We start from the raw sequence: 22884 nt of genomic DNA, 5'->3' as shown, positions 1-22884 counted from the left end.
TCTGCCATTGAAAACTGTATTTAAAGGCTGCCTGCATTGGTCTAATATGAATTTTTAAACAAATTTATACTTTATTTTTCTGTCCCACTATTGGTGTTTATGTCCATTACAGTTCCAGTGCACTCATAACAATGCTGGACATGTCCAACTTTGACATGTCTTAGGACGTGTGTAACACGGAATGTGTAGTTTAACTGGCGGGACGAAACTTACCTGAAACGCTGCATCGTTTCTCTTCTCCTGTGGTTGAGCAGGCACGCTTAATGCCTCCTGCTCGGGAATAAGCCCGGCCCAGGTGAATCTCGGTAAACTGGCCACAGTAGTTAACGGACCCACCGCAGGGCAGTGAATTGTAGCTTGTAGTGCTTGCCTCTATCACTTGGTGCGATTTCGGGTGACACTCAAAACCACACTCCACAGTTTTACGTAAAAATTCATTAACCATTTCCGCGTTTAGTTTCCGTTGCCGCACCAAACATCGTGGAAGCCCACCGCGTAAGCGCACACGTATGCGTACTTCTTGGCAGGTCAGCCCATTCTCTCGCACGTCTGTCCACCTCTCCCCTCTCTTGCCCCTCCGCGCATGACACTGGCACGCCAACACAAGAAAATAGGTCCGATTGACTATCATATTTTTATACACCTAATTATTTCCTAATAAATACATACTAATTCTATGCCCAAATAAAAATAAAATATAATATAAATATTTTTGAAGCCTCTAAAATCATACAAAAATTCACTTTCAATATTCAAATTTACAGTTTTATTTTCTGTCTCAGCGATTATAGTCCTTTCTGGACCGTCCTTCCAAATGCATGCCAACTTTGAAACAAAATCACTATGAAAATTTTCTTAGCAAGTCATTAAAATAAAATTGAACTACTTGTAAGCTAAAATTAGTTACATAATAAAGATATAAATTAAATAAAAAAAGGGTAAGCATTTACAATTGGAAAGTGTTGTAGCACTGACTACTTCACAGTTTCATTTTCAGTGACCATGGTAGCTTGAGTTATTATTTAAAACATTTAGGATTTTTAATTTGCATTTGTTACAAATGGGAACTTTTTTAGTATCTGTTGTAAAGTACTTTTGTTTTGTCAAGAAGGAATTAAAATATAAAACTGTTTGTCCTCTTACGTTGTCAGAATAGGTGAAGATACACTATTTTAATGGTGAATTATGAACTGATTATTAACAGGAATGACTGTTGGGATTCAATTAAAAAAATGTAAGTGTTAGCTGAGATGCACTTCATTATAGAAAATGTTTGTAATGTCATTGAGCTCTGTCAACACACATTTTAGAATGGTTGCTTCAGTTTGGGTATTCGTTAATTGTTTCAGGGAAAACCCATTGAGGTTATCAGCTCCAGATCAAAGCCAGATGAAGGATTTAGCATCTCAGACTTCTTCAAGAATCTAAGCACGAACATTCCCGGTTTGGATGTAGACGGAGCGGGGGACTCTCAGCCATCTCCCGTCGTAACGAAGGAAGATTCGTTCTCCTCGTTGCCAGGCATCATAGATTCTATTGCATCACGCTATGATTACTCATCCATCGTGACAACCAGCAGCAGTATTGAGCTGCCAGACGTGACATCTCGCTACGAATATTCTGCCGTCATCACGACTCCCAACACTATACCACCCCTCCCCCCTCCTCCAGTGTCCGTCGTGGACTCGGTGTCACGCTACGAGTACTCTCCGATCACCACGCCGCCCAAGCAAACGTACGAGTACCCGCCCGTCGTCATGACTCCGTCAGTTCCTCCGCCCCCACCGGCAGCTGACGCGTCCCTTGCCCGGTACGACGAGTACACTCCCACCATCTCCACCAGCACCATTCAGGCAGCTGCAGTGGTGCCGGACGTGAGCGTACCCAGGTATGACGAGTATACGCCGGCCATGACCACCCCTACCGTGCCCCCCTTGCCTGCGAAGAGCACCGGGCCTCGGTATGATGACTACTCGCCGGTGATCACCAAGACCAGCATCCCGCCACCCCTGGTGAAGAGCAGCGTGCAGCTGTACGAGGAATACACTCCGGCGATAACCACGACCAACGTCGCTCCTCCGCCGGTGAAGCAGTACGAGGGCTACTCCCCTACCGTGACTTCGGCGAGCACCATGCAGCCTCCGCCTCCCATCCCGGAGATGATGGAGTCGGCGGTGTCACGGTACGAGTATCCTCCGGCCGTCACCACGCCCACCCCGCTCCAGCCACCCCCGCTCCCTCCGAACCTGTTCCCCCTGGAGAAGTACGGCCACGAGGAGGAGGCTGCAGCGTCGTGGAGCTCCAAGCTGCCCCCCAAGTTCCCCACGTGGGGGGACACGCCCGCGGAGTCGGAGTGGACCCCGGCCATGCCGGCCATGCCCCTGGACCTGGACACTCCGGAGAGCCCGCCCATGTACGAGAAGGAGGGCTTCAGCGACCCGGTGGAGTACGACGAGGCGGGGGACGTGGACCACCGCACGCTGGTCACCTTGCAACTGAGCGACGTGGATCACCGCAGCCTGCCTCTCGCGGGCAAGAAGGACGTGGACCACCGGCCTGCGGGCGTACGCAAGAAGGACGTCGACCATCGCAATCTCATCAGCCTGACGGGCTCCCCGCTGCGGGACGTCCCCTGGGCCCGCGCCGACCAGGACTACCGCACGGTCTCCAGGCCCGAGGCGGACCGGGACTACCGCGTGCCCCGCCCGCTCGGCCAGGAGCTGCACGACAACGTGGAGAGCGTGGACATGGAGCTGAGCGACGAGGAGCCTCTGGAGCCGGCCTCGCGGAGGGACTCCAAACCCCTCGTGTCCTTCAACATCTCCAGTCCCTCCAAGGTGCTGCCCAGCTCTCCGCTGCGCGAGGACGACAGGCCGCGGGCTCCGTTCTTCCCGGCACAGAGGATCCCCACCATCGGGGGCAGCGCTAGGAACTTCCGTGGCAGGGGCGCTGGAGCCGCCAACAATTTCACGAGGCCACCCCCCCTGCCCCGGGGATTCAGACCTGCCCCGTTGGCTCCCCCGCCACCTCCGCCTCCTCAGTTCCTCAACAACACGGACAAGTTTAGATCCCCGCCACCACCGCTTCATTCTTCTCCGCAGGCGATGAAACATGCCTCCAACTTTTCCGGCCGGTCACCTGTCAAGAACAACTTCACTACGCATACCAGAAATTTTTTAACGCAACCCACATCAACTGGGCCTCTTACTCCTACGAAAAACACAGCTCTGTCGTATCCGAACGTTAAGTCTCTTCAGCAAGTGAAGCCTGTGTCAGCAGCTGGCATGAAAACACCTGTCTCCACTGCATCAACTCCCACTCAGACAGAGAGAACATTGACTGAAGTGAAGGCACAACCTATGCAGTCACCACAGGGCGTAGCTAAGCAAACTCCACAGCAGCAAAACATGAATAAATCTTCCAGCACTGCGGTAGAAATGCAGCGGTCCCAGTCTGAGACACAGAACAGCAAGGCACCTCCTGTGTCTCAGAACCCCACAACCGCTACCACCAACACAGTCACAGTTCCACAGTTATCTGCACAGAGCAATCCAAAAGCGGTATCCACATCTCCAGTGCAGAATGCAACAAAGCAACCACCCCAGTCGCTACAGCTGGATAATAAACCTCAAGTTACAGCAAAGCCACCTCCTTTTGGCAATAAACCTCTTCAAACTTCCACAACTCCTGTGCAGATTACCACAAAGCCACCACCATTCGTTAATAAGCCACCAACAACTTCATCTCCTGTTCAAGATACCACAAAACCACCAACTCTTGTTACTAAGCAAACTTCAACACCCACACCTGTGCAAAATGCTATGAAGTCTCCATCTTTTGGTAATAAGCCACCTACAGTACCCACATCTCCTGTGCAGAATACCACGAAACCACCACCTTTCGGTAATAAGCCACCTATGGTATCCACATCTCCTGTGCAGAATACCACACAACCACCACCTTTTGGTAATAAGCCACCTACAGTACCCACATCTCCTGTGCAGAATACCACAAAACCACCACCTTTTGGTAATAAGCCACCTACGGTATCCACATCTCCTGTGCAGAATACCACGAAACCACCACCTTTTGGTAATAGGCCACCTACAGTACCCACATCTCCTGTGCAGAATACCACGAAACCACCACCTTTTGGTAATAAGCCACCTACAGTATCCACATCTCCTGTGCAGAATACCACGAAACCACCACCTTTTGGTAATAAGCCACCTACAGTATCCACATCTCCTGTGCAGAATACCACGAAACCACCACTTTTTGGTAATAAGCCACCTACAGTATCCACATCTCCTGTGCAGAATACCACACAACCACAACCTTTTGGTAATAAGCCACCTACAGTATCCACATCTCCTGTGCAGAATACCACACAACCACCACCTTTTGGTAATAAGCCACCTACGGTACCCACATCTCCTGTGCAGAATACCACGAAACCACCACCTTTTGGTAATAAGCCACCTACAGTACCCACATCTCCTGTGCAGAATACCACGAAACCACCACCTTTTGGTAATAAGCCACCTACAGTACCCACATCTCCTGTGCAGAATACCACGAAACCACCACCTTTTGGTAATAAGCCACCTACAGTACCCACATCTCCTGTGCAGAATACCGCAAAACCACCACCTTTTGGTAATAAGCCACCTACAGTACCCACATCTGTGCAAAATATTACAAGGCCTCCTTTGTTAGGTAATACACCACATTCAGTGCCCACTTCTCCAGTGCAGAACACCAATAGGCCACCTCTCTTAGGTAATAAGCCACCTGCGGTGCCTGTTCCTCCCGTGCAGAGTACTCCAAGGCCTCCCCTGTTCGGTAACAAGCCAGCAGCAGTGCAGAGTACGTCGCAGCCAGCCCCGGACAGCGCCGGGACCGACGCCGCTGCCCAGGGCCCACCGCCACGGAGCGGCGAGGCAGGGCCCTCCCGGGGGCAGGGCGCCAGGCCGGCCAACTGCCGCGAGGCCAGGAGCGTCCCGCCGGCGTACGGGGGCCTCAAGCGGGAGCACGAGGACGAGCCGTGGATGAACGACGATATTCCCGAGTTCGAGAGCCCGGACGTGGAGCCGCGGCCCAAAGTGCAGGGGCTGAGCAGGCCGCCCCGCGCGAGGGGGCGGGGCCAGCCGTACGCCCCGCGCGCTCGGGCGCCCCAGTGGCCGGGCCCGCCCCTCCTGCGCTTCCCCTACCGCCCGCCCCCTCCCCCGCCGCCCCCGCCCCCCCTGATGGGCATGCGGCCCCCGCGCGGCCCGTTCCGGCCGCCGTTCCGAGCCCGGCGCGGGCGCTGGTGAGCAGGCCGTTTCACACACTCTCAGATCACTCTTCTCTGTCCGATGCTTGTGTTCCCGCTTCACTAGCTTTATACTGTGGTATTCAGATGTGTTTTTAGTGAAACTGTTTTTTTTTGTTGATAAACCTGGATAGCAAGTTTCACGTACAAATTTTTTTTGTAGTTAATTAAGTTTTATGTTACATTTACGCAGTTTACGTATTGATCTATTGTGCATAGTAATGCTGTACAAAAACAACAGGTGTAAATTCTTTTCATGAGAGTGACTTGTAAAAGAGAAGTATTTAGCAAAAAAAAAAATAAGTTGTTTCAACAGCAGTGTAGTAACTACTTCGTTTTTTTTTTTTTAGGTCACGATTTCAGCGCTGTGTGCCAGAGTGCATTGTGGTATTGAAAATGATATATATGTAATGTTTGAAATGTGAAAAGTTGTTGAAAGAAATTGACTGTTTAAATTTTTTTTTTCATTGTGTAAACTGTATTTCAACAGAGTCTTAAGATTATACTGACACTTCTCATTTGCTCGTTGAAATATGTACCACAATTACCCTCAGAACTGTTTGTTCTACAAAGTTTTGCTTTACACCTGTAATTTGCTAAATGGAACTGTTGTTATTTGAGGGTGACAGTTGTGCTCTTCGGTAACGTTTCTGTTAGGATCAGAAACATAAATTGATTCCTACTTTTTATCTCTCTACACCGAGTCCAAACTTGAATGCTATCTTTTACGTATAAAACATTTTTTTAAATGCCAAGCAACTTAGCTGTACCTTTAAAAAAGAACACTTAAATTTTTCCAAAATACCCATAATATTGTTTTTATTTACAACTTTGTTGCTATCCTAGTTTTTAATATTTCATAGCTTTGGTATCGTTTATTAAGGTTTTATTGTTATATGTAGTGGCATTGATATAAATAAATCTGAACATTCATTTTTTAATTGCAATTAGAAATCATGTTAATAAAAGTCATTTAAATAAAAAAAATTTGTGAAGAAAAATTAAGGAGTTTATAAACAAGGAATTTGTTTCTATTTCGTTATTGCAATAGTTTGGAAACAATTACATTATATTTTAAGAAACTCATAAAACCAGGCAAACAGAATTTTTAAAGCTTCAGTTTCAATAAATGTTGAGCATGATATGCATCTAAGTGTATAGAGTGATTTTGAGTAAAATATGCCCTTTAATTAAAGATCACCTGAATTAATAATTGCATTTGACTGCAAGATAACCTCAAATGGTATAAAAAAACTTCGAAGCTGAGAAAATCTACAATTTAAGAATACAACATAAATTTAAGGAAGACCTTAAATAAAAGGAAGCTCGCAAATATAAGACCACTTCAACATTTTATATCAGAAAAAAAATTGTTTTCTGAATTTCATTGCTATTTGATTTGCAATTTGTTATTTTTCATATTTCTTTTTATAAATTTAGCACTAGTGTATACATACTGCATATGTAAATTGAATTATATTATGTTTTATTATCAATATGTTTCAAAATAGTGAGAGACTTTACTTTGTCCTGGAATCGTGTTTCGTAGTGAGGTGAAGGGAACAAAGGACTAGTATTCTTTTTTTTTTCTCAAGTTATATCAGTATCTTCACAACCAAATTAAAATAACTACACATACAAACTCTAAAAGCACGGAATGTACTTCCTGTTTAAAAGATTATGATTGAAAACTTATTCATTTGCGAGTACTCAACTGTAGCCCCCATTGATTTTAGGAAAAAATGATGGCTAATAACGAAAACTCAAATTGTCATATTTGTAACTGTAGTTTTTTTTGTTAGTTTATGAGTTTGACCTTATGCATAATTTTAATTTTTGACATGACAACACTTGGATGAGAATACTCCTGCAGAGCTTTTATGGGACGTCATGTGTACGTCGTCCCGGTCTCCGTTCTGAAGATCTAAACTGGCCGACGGTCGAGCTCGCGCGATGTTTTGGAGAGACGCCATTGCTAGTGTGAACTGCATGGCACAGAGAGAGCACGAAGAACAGAGCAAAGAAAGATGAACACGCGAGCATGCGGAAAACAAGCAGAAATCGGTCAATGTCAAATGTCGGATGTAAAGACAGCGCAGAGAACTCCGTGGAAGGAATCGGTCGGAACATCGTCACAACACGATGGGCGACAAGGATGAGACATGCAGTGGACACTAGTAATGATGCGAGAATCATTCGAAGAACACATCGACGTCTGGGTCGTGTCCTGGACGTTGCCGTGCTGCGAGATGTGAAAGTGGTGGGGAGTAGAGAGGTAGGAGTTGTACTCCGGGAACAGAGACTGCGATGATTGTTGAAGTACTTGGCAACAACTGAGCGGTCTATTGCACACGTTGCACCTTAATTGGCTCTGAAGCACCCGTGAGTCTGGCAAGGGGTTAAGGGAGGGGGGTGTGGCAGCAGGCAGGCTCAGTTGGGTGCAAATAGCGTTTCTTCCACAGTTATTTTTCCAGAGAGGGCGAATTATTATTTCGGAGGTACACCACTTATTCTTAAATGTCATCAGCAGCACCTTAAAATTACACAATAGATCTCGTTTTTACAATGTATGTAATTAATACCTGCTATAAACATATTTTTCAATCTTATTTCAGACATGCTTTTTCAGTTAGCCAAAACCATTTGATGGAATTTAAACCAAGCTGTCCATAAGGTGGGGAGGATAGATCCGTCCCGGAGAGCAAGCGTGGTTTGCGGGTTGCTGTGTGTGATAGGTGTCAGCCGGGCGGTGGATGTGGCAACACGTGCATTGTTTGAACTAATATAACCAGGAAGAAATGTGAAGTAAAGATGCCATCTTGGATTCAACAGTTTTATAAGAACCTTTAAATTCACATTTATTTAACCTTCAGCACCGTGTCACTATGTTGGCAAAGATGATCACAGAAATTGAGATTCGAAAATAAATGAAGCATCAACAATGCAACAGACTTTGCCATGAAGATAAATGAGAAAAAAGTGGTTGAAAATTGCCAAAGGGAAAGCAATAAAAAATAAATATGATGAAATTTGGAAAAGAAAAAAAAAATGTCAATCTTCTAACTGCCTTTTCCTGGAGGATCCATGTGCTGTAACTTCGAGCTCTAGGTCTACCATCTCTGCGTTTTAGCGAACTGTAGTCAGATAGGCAAACACACTTGTATTCTTGTATTAATGTAGATAACAATACAATAATGGGGGTTCTACTAGACATTGACGGTGCTCCGTGTGTTTCCTGTATACCGCACTAGTCGACCAGTGACCTGTACAATTAAATAAATACCATTAGCAATACACTCAGTTATATCCTTGTAAATATGCTCTATAGCTGTTGTGAATGAAAGTACATTGATGTCACCTCAGTCCTGCAGTAAGCACTCGTAAACTAAGCTGAGAATCCAGACCCCCACAGAGTGCTTGGCAGATGCAAAGTGCGTGTCACAGAAGACAAGTAGCTGGATAGTTTTCCCGAGATGCAGGTCTAATTCAGCCATCGCAAAAGCCCCAAAGTTTATGCCTTAAACTGCTTTAAATGTACTTCCTCTGGGGACTCCTGGTTCGGGGACCTCGTCCCGGAGGTGGTCCGCAACTCGCTCATCAGGTGTACCGTGTACCCTAGCAGCACGGCTCGCCCGGGGATTCCTGTGGGGCAGATGATAGTGGTCGGTCTGGCGCCTCTGATGGCGCCTGCTTGTTCAGCCTCACTTCCCTGGGACTCGCTCGGGCCTTCCTTCATTGGTGGTCCCACTGCTGCGTCTCTCACTGTCGCACCACAGACTGTTCACTGTTTCCTTCACCTTCGCATGTTTAGAAAGGCTATGTACATAACACGGTGGTTAAGTTTGTACAAGCGTACGCCCTGTGATTTTAAACTATCTTTTCTGTTTGTATGTCATTGTAATTTTTAGAATTGTGTTTGGAAACTTATTGGAAATAGTTTCCACTTTTATAATGTAGAACATGGAGAAGTCAAATTATTGATTTAGATAAATACACTCATACTATTTACAAAGAGGTCAAACTTTAAAATATTTCTTCCAAGAGCTGGTATTATAATTTTAAATGTTAGCATAATGCTAATTTGTTTGAAGATCCTCAACATAAATGTATTATATGAGTTTGTGAGCTTTTTTAAAGATATAATATACAAGACTGAAATTAATTGAAATAATGAGAAATAGTGTTAAGCCGTTGTCATTCAACCAACTGATTACTGTTTGTCCAGTCCGCTCAACTTGTCATGTACCTGCCACGTTGCTGCGACAGCTGATGCTAGGTCTCGTAGTCCGTGCAGGCAAGAGCCGTGCTAGCTGGGTGATGCCACTAGTGGCACTGGGGATGTGGCGCGGCCCGATGCCTCTCCGGAGGCCGATGTCGCGACTAGCACTGGTCGCTTGGTGTCTCTCGAGTTGTGGCTACAGTTCGAACCGAGCCCCAGACATTACTTAACTGAGAACCGGTCTCCAGCCAAGTGGCTCTTGGTCATCTTGGAAGTGCGTGACCAGGTGACTAGCATGTTTTATGAAGCAAACGATCACATCAAAGAAATGATGCATGTTTTACTAATATTTCTCCGAGGAATATTTTTCCTGACGCTGTAGTGATTTGAGTGCATTTCTATAGAGAACATGGGCATCCTTGTGTGATTACTATGGCCCTTTATATAGAGAACGTGGAGTCCTCGTGTGATTACTAGGGCCCATCTGAAATATTTTTAAAACATTTGTCTTAATCATCAACTTTCTCATTTGCAATACCATTACATATTTATTGTTTTAATGTTCAGAATACTTTTTTTTCCTTCTTTTTTCAGCTTTACATGCAGAAAAAATAAAATTCATTTGTGATACTGAATTTCTTTTGCAATAAGGTGTGTACTGGGAATAAGTGTGCAGTTATTTCTGTGTAATGTCGTGTGAGAGTCATCACCCCCAGGGCAGTCTTCTCACAGTGATCGCGACACCTCCTGGAAGACAGTAGTGCTCTCTAGCCTTGCATCTCGCACATGCCGCAAAGTAGTGAAACATTTTAGACAATTGATATTTGATAGACAGTTGATATTTCCAGCTGCCAGAAGTCTTGTATGAGATGTCGTGCTGCGTGACTTTACTATTCTCAATATTACGTCAAGTCTGCACACACACTGCTACTTGCATTGCTGTGGCATGGAAGGGGGTGGGATCTAGCTATTTTGTTAATGAGTTGACTAGTTTGAGCCAGTGTTGTACCCTTGCATCCACTCTACCTACCTCCCTGTGGTGACATTCTGTGTCTGTCACACTTTAAGCAAGGTAGTGTGACCTGATCTCACTCTTGTTTATAAAATTGCCAAGATCCAGGACCTCTAGTTTATAAAATTGCCAAGTTCCATGACCTCTTGTTTATAAAACTGCCAAGTTCCAGGACTGCTTGTTTATAAAATTGCCAAGTTCCAGGACTGCTTGTTTATAAAACATCCAAATTCCAGGACCTCTTGTTTATAAAATTGCCAAGATCCGGACCTCTTGTTTATAAAACTGCCAAGTTCCATGACCTCTTGTTTATAAAACTGCCAAGTTCCATGACCTCTTGTTTATAAAACTGCCAAGTTCCATGACCTCTTGTTTATAAAACTACCAAGTTCCAGGACTGCTTGTTTATAAAATTGCCAAGTTCCAGGACTGCTTGTTTATAAAACTTCCAAATTCCAGGACTGCTTGTTTATAAAACTGCCAAGTTCCATGACCTCTTGTTTATAAAATTGCCAAGTTCCAACACCTCTTGTTTATAAAACTGCCAAGTTCCAACACCTCTTGTTCATAAAACTGTCAAGTTCCAGGACTGCTTGTTTATAAAACTGCCAAATTCCAGGACTGCTTGTTTATAAAACTGCCAAGTTCCATGACCTCTTGTTTATAAAACTGCCAAGTTCCATGACCTCTTGTTTATAAAACTGCCAAGTTCCAGGACCTCTTGTTTATAAAATTTCCAAGTTCCATGACCTCTTGTTTATAAAACTACCAAGTTCCAGGACTGCTTGTTTATAAAACTGCCAAATTCCAGGACTGCTTGTTTATAAAACTGCCATGTTCCATGACCTCTTGTTTATAAAACTGCCAAGTTCCATGACCTCTTTATTATAAAATTGCCAAGTTCCATGACCTCTTGTTTATAAAACTACCAAGTTCCAGGACTTTGTTTATAAAACTGCCAAGTTCCAGGACTGCTTGTTTATAAAACTGCCAAGTTCCATGACCTCTTGTTTATAAAACTGCCAAGTTCCATGACCTCTTGTTTATAAAACTGCCAAGTTCCAGGACTGCTTGTTTATAAAACTGCCAAGATTCATGACCTCTTGTTTATAAAACTGCCAAGTTCCATGACCTCTTGTTTATAAAACTGCCAAGTTTCAGGAGCAAAATTGAACCATTCTTATTCCAAGCCTTCTCTATACTAAATGCCCCCAAGTTTACACCACTTCCTTGCCCCACGTGGCCGCAGACCTTGTGCGAGATGCTTGTTTATTTTACAGTTTTCACTTGTGCCGAAATCACTGTATGGTGATGCTCATTATGGTCAAACTTTTTATTTTACTTATTGTATCTTTTTTTTCCCCCCGGCATCCATACATTGTCTTCCTGCTATGAGATAAATAGAAACAGTTTCCTTGACCATATCTGTTACAAAAATATTTTTTGTTATATAGACTCTCATAAATTTGTGACGCTTTGTTTGTTGGGAACAGATAAACAAAATTTGTCGTGGCGAGAACGTAAAGTGGAATAACAGCGAACGAGACTCATTCTTCTCATGTTTCATGTCAGGTACTGGTAAGCACACTTTGTGGAAGAGTTTAAACTGCAGATCAAATGAAAATGTTATTTTAATTCAAACAGGCACTGTTTAGTAGGACTTGAACAAATTCTGCTGGCTCCTGTTGTAATGGAGACACGTGAGGTTTTGTTATCTGCTGTTGTTTGGATCAGTACTTGAGATGTAAAACATGCAACATACTCTTTCAGCTCACAAAGCTGTTTATTTATGGTGTGTTACGATTATTAACATTCTCCCCTTATTATATGGTTGGTCTAGCAGCAAATATTACAAAGTAACTAATCCAAAAAACACCAGTACCTTAGGTGGGTCTTGGGTGCATGTTGTCCAGGCTTTAAGGGGGTGCCTCCCATTTCAGGTCAAGATTTTATGTTTACAGTAATTTAAGATAAACTTGTAGACTTTTTCAATTGTTTAACTTTCACGAAATGAAAAATATATACAGCGCATACTTTTTGCATAAGCTGCCAAAGTAACTTTTAACATTATTGGGTTGTACAAATAAGAAGAATTTAATTTATTGCCAAAATGAAACTTTTTAGGTTTAACTGCAATGCCACTGGCTACTTCAGGAAATGGTTTGAATTTCTTGCAGAAAAAATTAATTAATTTTACCTGGCATTTCAAAATTTTCAAATTTGTTACGATTTTTACAGCCAAGAAACATGAAATGAGTTTTTGTGATAGAAATGCAAACCATATCATGAAGTAGCCAGTGGCATTACAGTTAAACCTAAAAAGTTTCAGTTTTGCAATAAATTAAATTCTCCTTATGTGTACAACCCAAAAACTTTAAAAATGTAACTTTGGCAGCTAATTATGCAAAAAGTATGCTCTGTATATATTTTTTCATTTCGTGAAAGTTAAACAATTGAAAAAGTTTACAAGTTTCTCAGTGATTAATATAAATATAAAATCATGACCTGAAATGGGAGGCAACAGCTACACTTACAAAACCATACAAGCACCTAAATTTTGTTGCTGGCTATGGCACTATATGAAATTTCTTCTACATCGTAGTAGTAATAATATTTTAGTTAATGGGGATTTATTTAAGTTGAGACTCATTTTTAATAAAATGTGTTAAATAACTGCAAAGGGAACATGAGATCAAATAGACAAATTTTCATGTGTAAACAGTGTTAAGTTAACAATAAATAGTTAAATGTGACACAAATTGGTAGTCAAACCACTAACTTAATCTGCTTCTAAGTTAATGAACGCTTTGGGACTTGAAAGGGAAACGCGTTAATCCAGTTGCAAGCAGGTGAAGTTAAAAAATTCTGTGATCCAATTACGTACTGTATATGCGAGGTAATGTCTCAGTGACCGAACACACAACTGGAGCGTAGGAACAGGTAGCGAACAAGTAGGTTTGGAACCGGAATAAATATCTGACCCCTATGTACAACTAGCAAACTAATTATATATTTGATTCAGAAATGATTCAACCTTATAAACGAGGTGCCTAGCCATACTATCTTTGAAAGATTTGTGCAATGGGAGTGCATGACTTGATGTAAGCTTTTGGACATACGCCATTGCTAAGCACATGTATGTCTGTAAAAGAAAACTACAAAAAAAACCCAAAAGACAAAAACACAAATTAAGCAAAAAATTGCTGTTGTCAACAGGATATAACCACCACATAATATTCCATAACAGGGGTATAATATATATTTGTATATATGTATATATGTGTGTATATATGTATGTACTATTCCATGTGGGTTTTTTTTTTTCATTCTCTTAGTCGATTTTTCTTTGTTTGTTGACCATATTCCTGTTATGGAATATTATGTGGTGGTTATATCCTGTTGACAACAGCAATTTTTTGCTTAATTTGTGTTTTTGTCTTTTGGGGTTTTTTGTAGTTTTCTTGTACAGACATACATGTGCTTAGCAATGGCGTATGTCCAAAAGCTTACATCAAGCCTAGCCATACCTCTGCTGAGGATGTAGAGTTGCAAGGAACTAATCTCGTGACTCACAGAGGTAGAGAAGGGATTTAAATCATCGTTGCTCACAGAATCTGGAGGCCATGGGACCCACCATGTTGCTATGTGCTCCAAGCCACTTGGACCTCAGTCGGTGCTAATAGACATGAGTGATTGTGGTTGGGGTGATCGTCACCACGTCCTCAGGAGCACCTGTAGTGGCTGATGCTGTCGCCTGGTGCGGAAGCCAGCTGCAATCTTCTGTGTTTGGAAAATATTTCTTATATGCAATGGGGAAATGTTTATAGATAAAATAAGTTTATAAAACAGCAACATTTTTTTTGCTGTTTAAAGAAGATACAATAAACAACTATTTCCCTGTTATAAATATTTTATTGATTTTTTAAAAATTTTTATTGGAAGTGATTTGTGAAGATACGTGAACCGTATGTTTCCAGTTAAAAAATTAGCAACTATGTATTTGTGCTACTGGTAGCCAACAAATAATATTGACCTAAATTTGCTAGGTGGTGAAAATTACAGCGACCTTGAATCGTGGAAAGTAAAACAATTGAAATAAGTGTTGCGTTACATTATGTTTAAACCGGTACATAGCAAGAGCAGAGATGGATTCTCGTGCATGTCTGCGCAAGTGAGGGTGAGGGCGTTCACTGCGTCGACGCCCGTCTTTGTCTTTGCGCTTGTCGTTGAACATCTCCATGACTCTCTGTGACCAAAGTATTAGAAATTGTTCTCTGTCAGTTTGGTTCTACTCGATGCACAGTTGTCAAGGGCCCCGCCTACCCGGACACACTCGGTGTGTAGAGCTTCAGGATAAACTGCGCGATTTATGAACTTCAGGTATTCGAGCGGGGCCTGTTAAAAAAAAAAAACATTTAAGGATACACTGAGGGCAGATGAGTGGTTCCGTTTCTGAATTTTGTTCATAAACTATTTTTAGAAGAGTGAAGATGGCTAAAAGATTTGTTTTCATATGATTTGTAGGCACGAAACTCCTGGTACAGATTCTTGTAAGCACCGAATGGCTTCATTTCTCTACCGTGTAGTATTAGTGTTGTTATCTCAGTTGTCCTGTGCACGACGAGAAGACTGCGCGCCAGTCCAGAGGAGACACCGCGCTAGAAGCACCAGCGAGTGTCGCGCTTATCATCCTGCCTCGCTGACACACACACACCCCTGACGAGGCGGGCCCCTTAAGCTTAATTTTATGCAAGCAATTTTTTGAACATTACTTTGGTGGCGTGCAGAAAATGTTCTTTTGATTGTACTATTAACTAAGAGGTACGTGTGAGCGTCTACATAGACCATTTGGACCTTCCAATGCTTAGAGGTGTGTGGTTCTGTTCCATTGCCTGACGACACCCACAACGTTGTACGAGCACTGGAGTTGTTCTGAGGGGGTAGCTAGTCCACTGTTTGTCCAGTAGATCTCGTTTACTGTCGCCTGCTGTGTTGGTTTATTTGCATTTCATGACATTATTTTCAATGAAGGATTCATCACTTCAAATATAGTAGTTTTATTGTAAAATTTAGCTGCATGTCTACTAAACACCACGTGAGTCCTGAAGGAAGTCAGGGTGTTCCTTGTTTGAAAATGAAATTATGTTGACTGTCATGTCGACGTAGTGGTTTTAGTTTATCGTGTGGTCTTGGCAGCCGGGGAAGTATGCATGTAAAGCTCTCTGTAGTCTCATATTTAATATTCTTGAAGCAGTTGAAGAAAGTAACAGACCAAGGCTACCGTGTAGGAGAGTCACAAGGCGTGGCCACAGCTCTGACATCATACTGCAGAGAAACTCTCATTTGGAAATTGTGTTGCACTTGAGAAATATAGTGTCTGGCAGTCAGTCTTGTGAATGACTGATGTAGCACTGTTGCACACGACACCATCACACCGGACCAATAGCACAGTACAGTGTGTGTGATGATACTCCCAGAAGTGACCCAGCCGTTTCAGTGAGGACAATCAAACAGCTAGTAACTACTGATTTAAAGCTATTTAAATTGCTTTGGCCTTCTCCTCTGATGGATGTCTGTGGCCTCAAATGTCATCTGTTATCGTTCTTACTGCCGCAGGAGTCTCCGTGCTCGCTGATGACTGGTGGGCCCAACTTTTGAGCTCTTCTGTATAACTTCTCTCTGTTCCCAGCGCACGCGGAACAGACACGCCTGTTTTACACTCTCATGGTTTGGGTGTTGCTCTACTTGGATGACAATAACACATAAAATTTTATTTTTAAACCAACTAATGCCCAGCATATGTTGCAATGCCTCAATCAATTATTTTTGTAATTTGTTTGAAGTAGGTACACACATACAAAATATCCTTCTCTCTATCTCTCTCTATATCTACATCTATCTACCTATCTTTATATACCTTTACATCTCTAGATATGTATAGCAATGAAAATATTAAAAATCCATGTTTTTACCTATATATTTTATCTGTGCTCCTACCTGTCACAGGTGTGACATACGTAAATTTAAAAAAAATGCGCGTATTCAAATGCAATGTTGCGTCAAAATTTCAAAGCAATCGGTGAAGAACTTTTCGATATTTAAGATTTGGAAGGGGAATGAACATTTATAGTTTTGTTTATATAGATACAGTTACTGCCTTGATATGTAAACATCTGTACAGGTGTGCAATACGTCAGAGGTGTCGGCTGGTGTTCAGGGACCTCGTCGCCGCGGTGCTTCGTGCGAAGCTGGTTGAGATGCACGTAAAGATGCGTGCCTGCTGTGCAGTGTAACTCCTTCGCTCCTCTGTGCGTGCGAGCCTCGGTGCGTAGTCCGCAGCTCGGTTGCAGGTTTGTCGAGACGCGGGACTGTGTTCAGGCGGTCGGGCGAGGCTCCAGCCGGGAGATAGCCTCTGTGCACTCTCTCACGATAGGAGCGCGCCGGGAGACGAGCCAGCAGACGTACTCAGCATGCCGAGAAACTTCTCACGTCGTCGTGCGGCGACTTCAATTTGTCGGCTCACAACCAACATTGAGGTGATTTGTTGCATTGTCCGGCGAAAGGCATTCCGTGGCTCTGCACATTCCGTAATCCGACATCAATTTGAGCCGCTTGCGTTTTGATTTTCCCCGGTGGATTCCGGCCTGTGACCTCTACTGCCGAGTCGCATTCCTGCACCGACAGCGTTTCTAGTTTGCTCAGTTTATTCTCACTGTTGGTTTCCATTTCAGTTCAGTGTTTCCTGTTTTCTGGTGTGTTACTTTTCACATTTTGTATTCCAGTTGACAGCATATTGATGTCTACTAATGTGGCGACCGTGGTTCTGTATTTGGATGAAGGAAGTAGTGTTTCTGCCGTGTGTTTTAAAAGGAACTGCTTGGATGAGTCAGTCCCACAGGCGTGTGGGCCAAGAAGCAGTGGTGGGTCTTCGGTAGAAGAACTGCAGATTTGTTCAGTGACTAATTAGGAACATTATTTTATATCTTTTTCACGCCTGTATTCAAGTTAACAATTTTTTTTTCATGCTGTTTTTAGAATGTAATTTTGGACAGTGAAAAAGGCCAAAAATATTTTTGTACAGTTGTTTTAAATTTTGAGTTATGAACTGGTACATAAAATTTGAAAGGTTTAAATTGTACGCAGTCTAATTCAATGTCTCTTGTACCACCACAAAATGAAAATTTCACCGTCATGTTTCACTTTGAGGTTGGGTGCCAACAATAAGTAGGCGGGGTAAGTCGAACTCGAACAGGCTTCGAGGCACAGTAGTGATGAAGAGCCACTGGGAATTAAGGCTTAAGAAATTAAATGTCTTGAAAGATGTCACCCAAACTAGTGTGGTGGCCCCCCCCCCTCCCCCCTTTTTTTTTTAAATTTTGTCGATGGTTGTATGGGTCCTCTGTACTAACATGCGCTTCAAATACACTGTAAGTGATTTCTTTAAAAATATTTCAATTCCATCTGTCAACTATGTTGTTATAACTTGATGCACATAAAAGTTTCAATTTTGAAGTAGTTTTTATTATTCCTTGCAAAATTAATAATTATTAGTAAACCGTTTGTATTAATTTTGTGTTCTAATACAAATATATTTATTTATAAAAAAAAACATTTATTAGCAGTTTGCATATTAAAATATGAAAAAATTAAATTAATATTAAATAATTAATTAATAATAGCATTTTTTTAAAGATACAAATGTCATATTATTGGAGTGTACATTAAAATGTACAATTTTGTACATTATTTTTTATTACCAAACCAAAATACATTTGTGTTATTTTTATAACAAATGACTTAAGGGATGTTAAAAAAAATATCCATTTTCCAGACTTGGGCATCATTGTGTTCAGGTGTGCAGTTAGTGGCTTGCGGGCACTGATAGTAGTGAGCGTGTAGTTTCAAAGTTTAATGTATTTTGTGAAGTGTTGAAGTTGATCAGTGCAGATGACATAGTTTCATAAATGTTCAATTGAATGTTTTTGAGATATGGTAGGCCTATGTCTCGGAAGAGACTTCCAAACTGGTCTAAAGCTAAATTTACCATGGGGGGGGGGGGGGGTAGAGGGGGGTTGTGAGATAGCTAGGATGTTTAGAGGTTCCTGTACGAATATTCCAGCTACTTCAATAGAATTCATTTAACATATTTTATGTTAATGCTTATTTCACTAGATTATGTTGTTGATAATTTAGTAAGTCAGATGAAATAAGAGAAAATAAGAAATTTATATAAAACAACGTACTGCCTCTTGTTGAAAGTTAACTTAGTGATTAATGTATTAAAGTAAAATTATTTTTTTATTATATAGTGGAAATTACTTTTTAATAGGTCTTTCTCCCCATAGAAAGTAAAAGTAAATTATTGCTGGTAACTCAATTTTAATTTCAATGCTCTACACGTATGCAAGGCATGTCAAACCATAGTTTTTGTTGAAAATGACAAAATTGTCATAATCTTTGAAGTCTTCGCGTGGTTAAACTATGTTATTACTACTGACTGCGTGGTCTGGCTCTCAGGCTATGCTATAAAATTAACATTTTTACTTCGTCAGAAATAAAAAAAACTTTGGTCATCATTTTATATTTCATAAGGATTTTTGTATAAAAAAACACATGCAGTTTTATGTTTTCTCTATGATTTTCAATAACCCAATAAGCAAAAAATAATTTTTTTAACCACCTAGATAATGTGTTAAAATTTGTTTGCTATTTCACACACACTAAATGAATCAAAAGAAAATAATAAGATAATTCATAAATGTAGATAATTCTAAATGTAAATGTGATTATACAGAAGGGAAATAAAAAACAATTATAGTTTAAGAAGAAATTTTATCGTACTTAATGAACACAAAAAATTAATCATAAAATCTGAACTGTGGTGGTTGGAATATAGCTGTCTCTTTCATGAATGTGCCTTTGTTAGCGGGTATAATTGTCTTTGAGATAGACGAATGCGAATGAAATAAAAGTAACAAAGTGGACATCTGAGTTACATTCACAGTAGTGAATATTTGAGGTCTTGGTTAGTACTAAACAAAATACAAATCTTGAGCATTGGTCTATGGTTAGAATAGTAAGGCACGAGGGGCATAAATGGTACGTACAGGAGACAGAACTTAGGATGCATGAATTCGACCAAAAACTGGTTGTATCGTGTTGTGATGATGTAGTCGTGTGTTAGAACAAATGTAGTGTCATATTGATGGCTGATTGGACATGCTTTCTCATGAGATGAATTACTTTATTTCCTAGAGGGTTTTCTGTGAATATCTGCAGATATTTTAAATGTTATTTTCAATTATTACTTATTTCTGAATGTTCATAAAAAAAAATGTTTTAGATGAAATTTTTTTGACATAGATCAAGAAATTAGACTGAGTTATTTTGTCACAAAAATCGGCGCGATAGCACACACTAGTCGTGAGATGTACTGCCTGGAACTTGTAGCCGATGTGGCAAGTGGCAGCCAATCACAGTGGGCCACCGCTCGTGCTACACTTGTGCCTGTGGGTTGCCAACGTAGGCCATGTTGACATCATTGTAGTGGGTGGACTTTACGTTGTGGTACCTGAGCGGTAGAAGAATAGAATAAATGTGCGTTCAAATTATATTTCCTTACTTAAGAAATGGTTATCATATTTTAAAACATGATGCGGTACTTTGAAACATGCTTCAGTATCTTCAAATCACTGGATACAAAATAAATTAGTAACACGTTATGAAAGCTAAGTAATCGATCTTGATAAATGAACTGTTGGTCGCCTTAACAGCTGGAGCACTGTGGTACGTTGTGGCGATGGGGCTGTGTACTGCGTGACCCTATCCGGAGTGATGCACCTCACCTTTGCTTATCTCGGCCAAGTTCGATAAAAAGTAATTAATGATGTATCTTACATCGTACGTGATGACATAAATGGATTCTAAATGGACGAAGAACGCGAGGCAGCTGGTCTCTGGACGAGTGGACTCGACAGTTAGAAGCGAGGACTACGGTGAACCCAGTGCTGTGTTTTGAGAAGTACTGCAGTGACCCGGGAAAGCAGCCTGACAGACCGTGGAGGAGTAACTCCAGCCCTTCACGTGGTTTCATAGCACCGTCGCAGTCCTGTGAGGAGGCAGTGGCTGTGTTCACGTTGTGCGGTTGTGCACAAAGAGGCCCCATGTATCAACGCTTCGAAGATTGTCTTTGGCTCTGGACTCGTGATGTCAGGAGTGTAGCAGGGAGTTCGGCTCGAAACTCTCATCCCATGTCTAGAGTCATGTCTTTACTCTCCGTGGCCACCCGAGACTTTGGTTTGAGGCTGCAAACTGCTACACTGAGATGGTGGCTGCCCTGTCAACTGAAAAATCGGAGAATAACTCTCGAGTATCTACGTAGCCTTGCCTCGCAAGCTTGGTTGTCGACAGGGATGTCTCCGAGACGGATGCAACAACACATCACGGGAAGGGGTAACGAGTCGCCCCCTAGCCTGTGGGGAGCGACCAATCGCAGCATCGGGGGGAGTGGTTTCCAGAAACCAGGGAACACATCAATGGGGATGGCTGGACTGGGATCAAACCCAGGCCCTTCGCAGCGCAAGTCAAGTTTTCCTACCGCGCCACTTGACTCATTCACTCGTGCTTGCTCACTCCACTCTGCTTGACTGACACACGTGTCTTCTTAGCTTCAGATGCTTCCTACAGGGTTGCAACATGGGTGTGTGTTCTTTCAGGAGTCATGGACATGTATCGGGCGGCTATTGGATGAAAATGTACACACACGTAGGCAGGGATGTCGGTCTTACTTGCCCTTGAAGTGCTGAGGCCATGTGTGCCGAGGCACTGGTATTGGAGGCGTTACAGCCACTGGGGTGCGGCCGTGATGCAGCACAGTCCTCGCCTCTCGGAGACGAAGCGAGGGTATCAGTCCTGTACTGAGAGTCTCGTACTGCTGTCCTCTTGCATTGAGAGGATGAATGTTTCTGATTGGCTGCAACTGTGGGATACTGAAAGACTTCTTTCCCCTCTGATTGGGCGGGTGGTTCAGTCAGTCGGAGATGGACTTGCGTGATTGGTTGGAGCTGCTGGCCAATTAGTGGCATCCTCTCTTCTGGTCCAACTGGGCTGGCTGGTCAGTCTCTCGCTGGACGCAGAGCTGGGCTTCGAAGGTTCCTGAAGAGAGGTGCCCATATTCTGCTCGCCCATCAAACATAAACAGGCAGTATGGCTACAAATTGAAAAGAACCTAGGAACCTCTTCAGAATTCAGCAAACTCAAGCTCTGAATTCAGCAAAAAGACATTGTCTCTGATTGGTTGGATACTCCACTCAACCAGCTGTAGCCAATCAGGAAACACTCACCTCTTAGTGAAAGTATTTAAAGACGTGAGGACTCACTGTTTTATCTAGATTTGACACAAGGAAAATTTTTTTTTCCTTCTTGATTACATCATATGTTTATGAATTTTTTTTACTAAGTAGAATATGTAGTGAACGTTCCAGGTGGGTTTTCTTAAGTCAACCTGTCATTCTTCCATTCTCATCCAATAATCACTCGTTTAGGGACACTGATGTGGAAAATATGTTAATGTTAATACAGCTAATCTAGAATTTTGTATTGCAGGTGTTTTGCCAGCCTAGTAACTTTTGGAAATGGCCTGAGGACAAATTAATTGAATAGCCGTGCTTTAGCACGACCTTGCCGGAGTCTTGTGAGCCACCCAGCGTGGACAGTCACAGTTGTGTGCGTGATCTTCTCCGTGCTCTTTAGGCTCACATTCCAAGTTTTACTTACCTTTTTCTTTTTCTTCCAATTCAAGTCAGAGAGATAGCCTTTGTTTGGATGTGTACATTTTTTACAAAAACATTTTTAATATCTTTTGAAGTTTTTTCCTGTTAATGCACTGGTTAGCCATCAGTAATTGCATGCAACTTTTAGAGAGTAACTTGCAATAATATTTTAGTGTGTGTCATCATTACTAACAATTACATTATTCAATTCTAGCATTTTCACAGGGTTAAAAAAGCAAAAAAAAACAAATCACAGTTAATGTTGGTTCATTTGTGAAGTTGAGTGGTATGTTCTGTTGGAGTCAGTATTTCATTGTGGCACAGAAACTAATAGATCAAAGTTTGCTTGTGTCTTTTCATCTTAAGATGTAATGAGTTGTGGTATTGGGAAAATTATCTGTGTTTAATTTTTGACAGTGTTTAAAGATTTAGTTCTTCGTGAGTACCTATGACTATAGGCTCTTGCCTTGCTTTATTTCTTTAGCATGGGGGCTGTGGCCACGGCTGTTGCCTTGATCCAGTTGTGGTTCGTGGTGAGGTCAGCAACTGTGGTTCTGGCAAGTGGGAG

General features: G+C 42.1%; 1 protein-coding gene across 1 annotated transcript in view; it reads left to right on the top strand.

Annotated features, from left to right (window-relative positions):
- LOC134531146 (mucin-2-like) overlaps positions 1 to 18589 on the top strand; it is a 70605-nt gene extending 52016 nt beyond the window's left edge. The window contains exon 9 of the mRNA XM_063366764.1: positions 1350 to 18589. Within this exon, the coding sequence (XP_063222834.1) occupies positions 1350 to 5315 (3966 nt within the window). The 3' untranslated portion in view covers positions 5316 to 18589. The remainder of the gene's footprint in view (positions 1 to 1349) is intronic.
- Positions 18590 to 22884: the final 4295 nt, after the last annotated feature.

Source organism: Bacillus rossius, chromosome 1 (genome assembly GCF_032445375.1).
Source record: "Bacillus rossius redtenbacheri isolate Brsri chromosome 1, Brsri_v3, whole genome shotgun sequence".
NCBI classification, from domain to species: Eukaryota; Metazoa; Arthropoda; class Insecta; order Phasmatodea; family Bacillidae; genus Bacillus; species Bacillus rossius.
The sequence above is the reverse complement of the archived record's forward strand: the minus strand, read 5'-3'. Positions and strand labels throughout refer to the sequence as shown.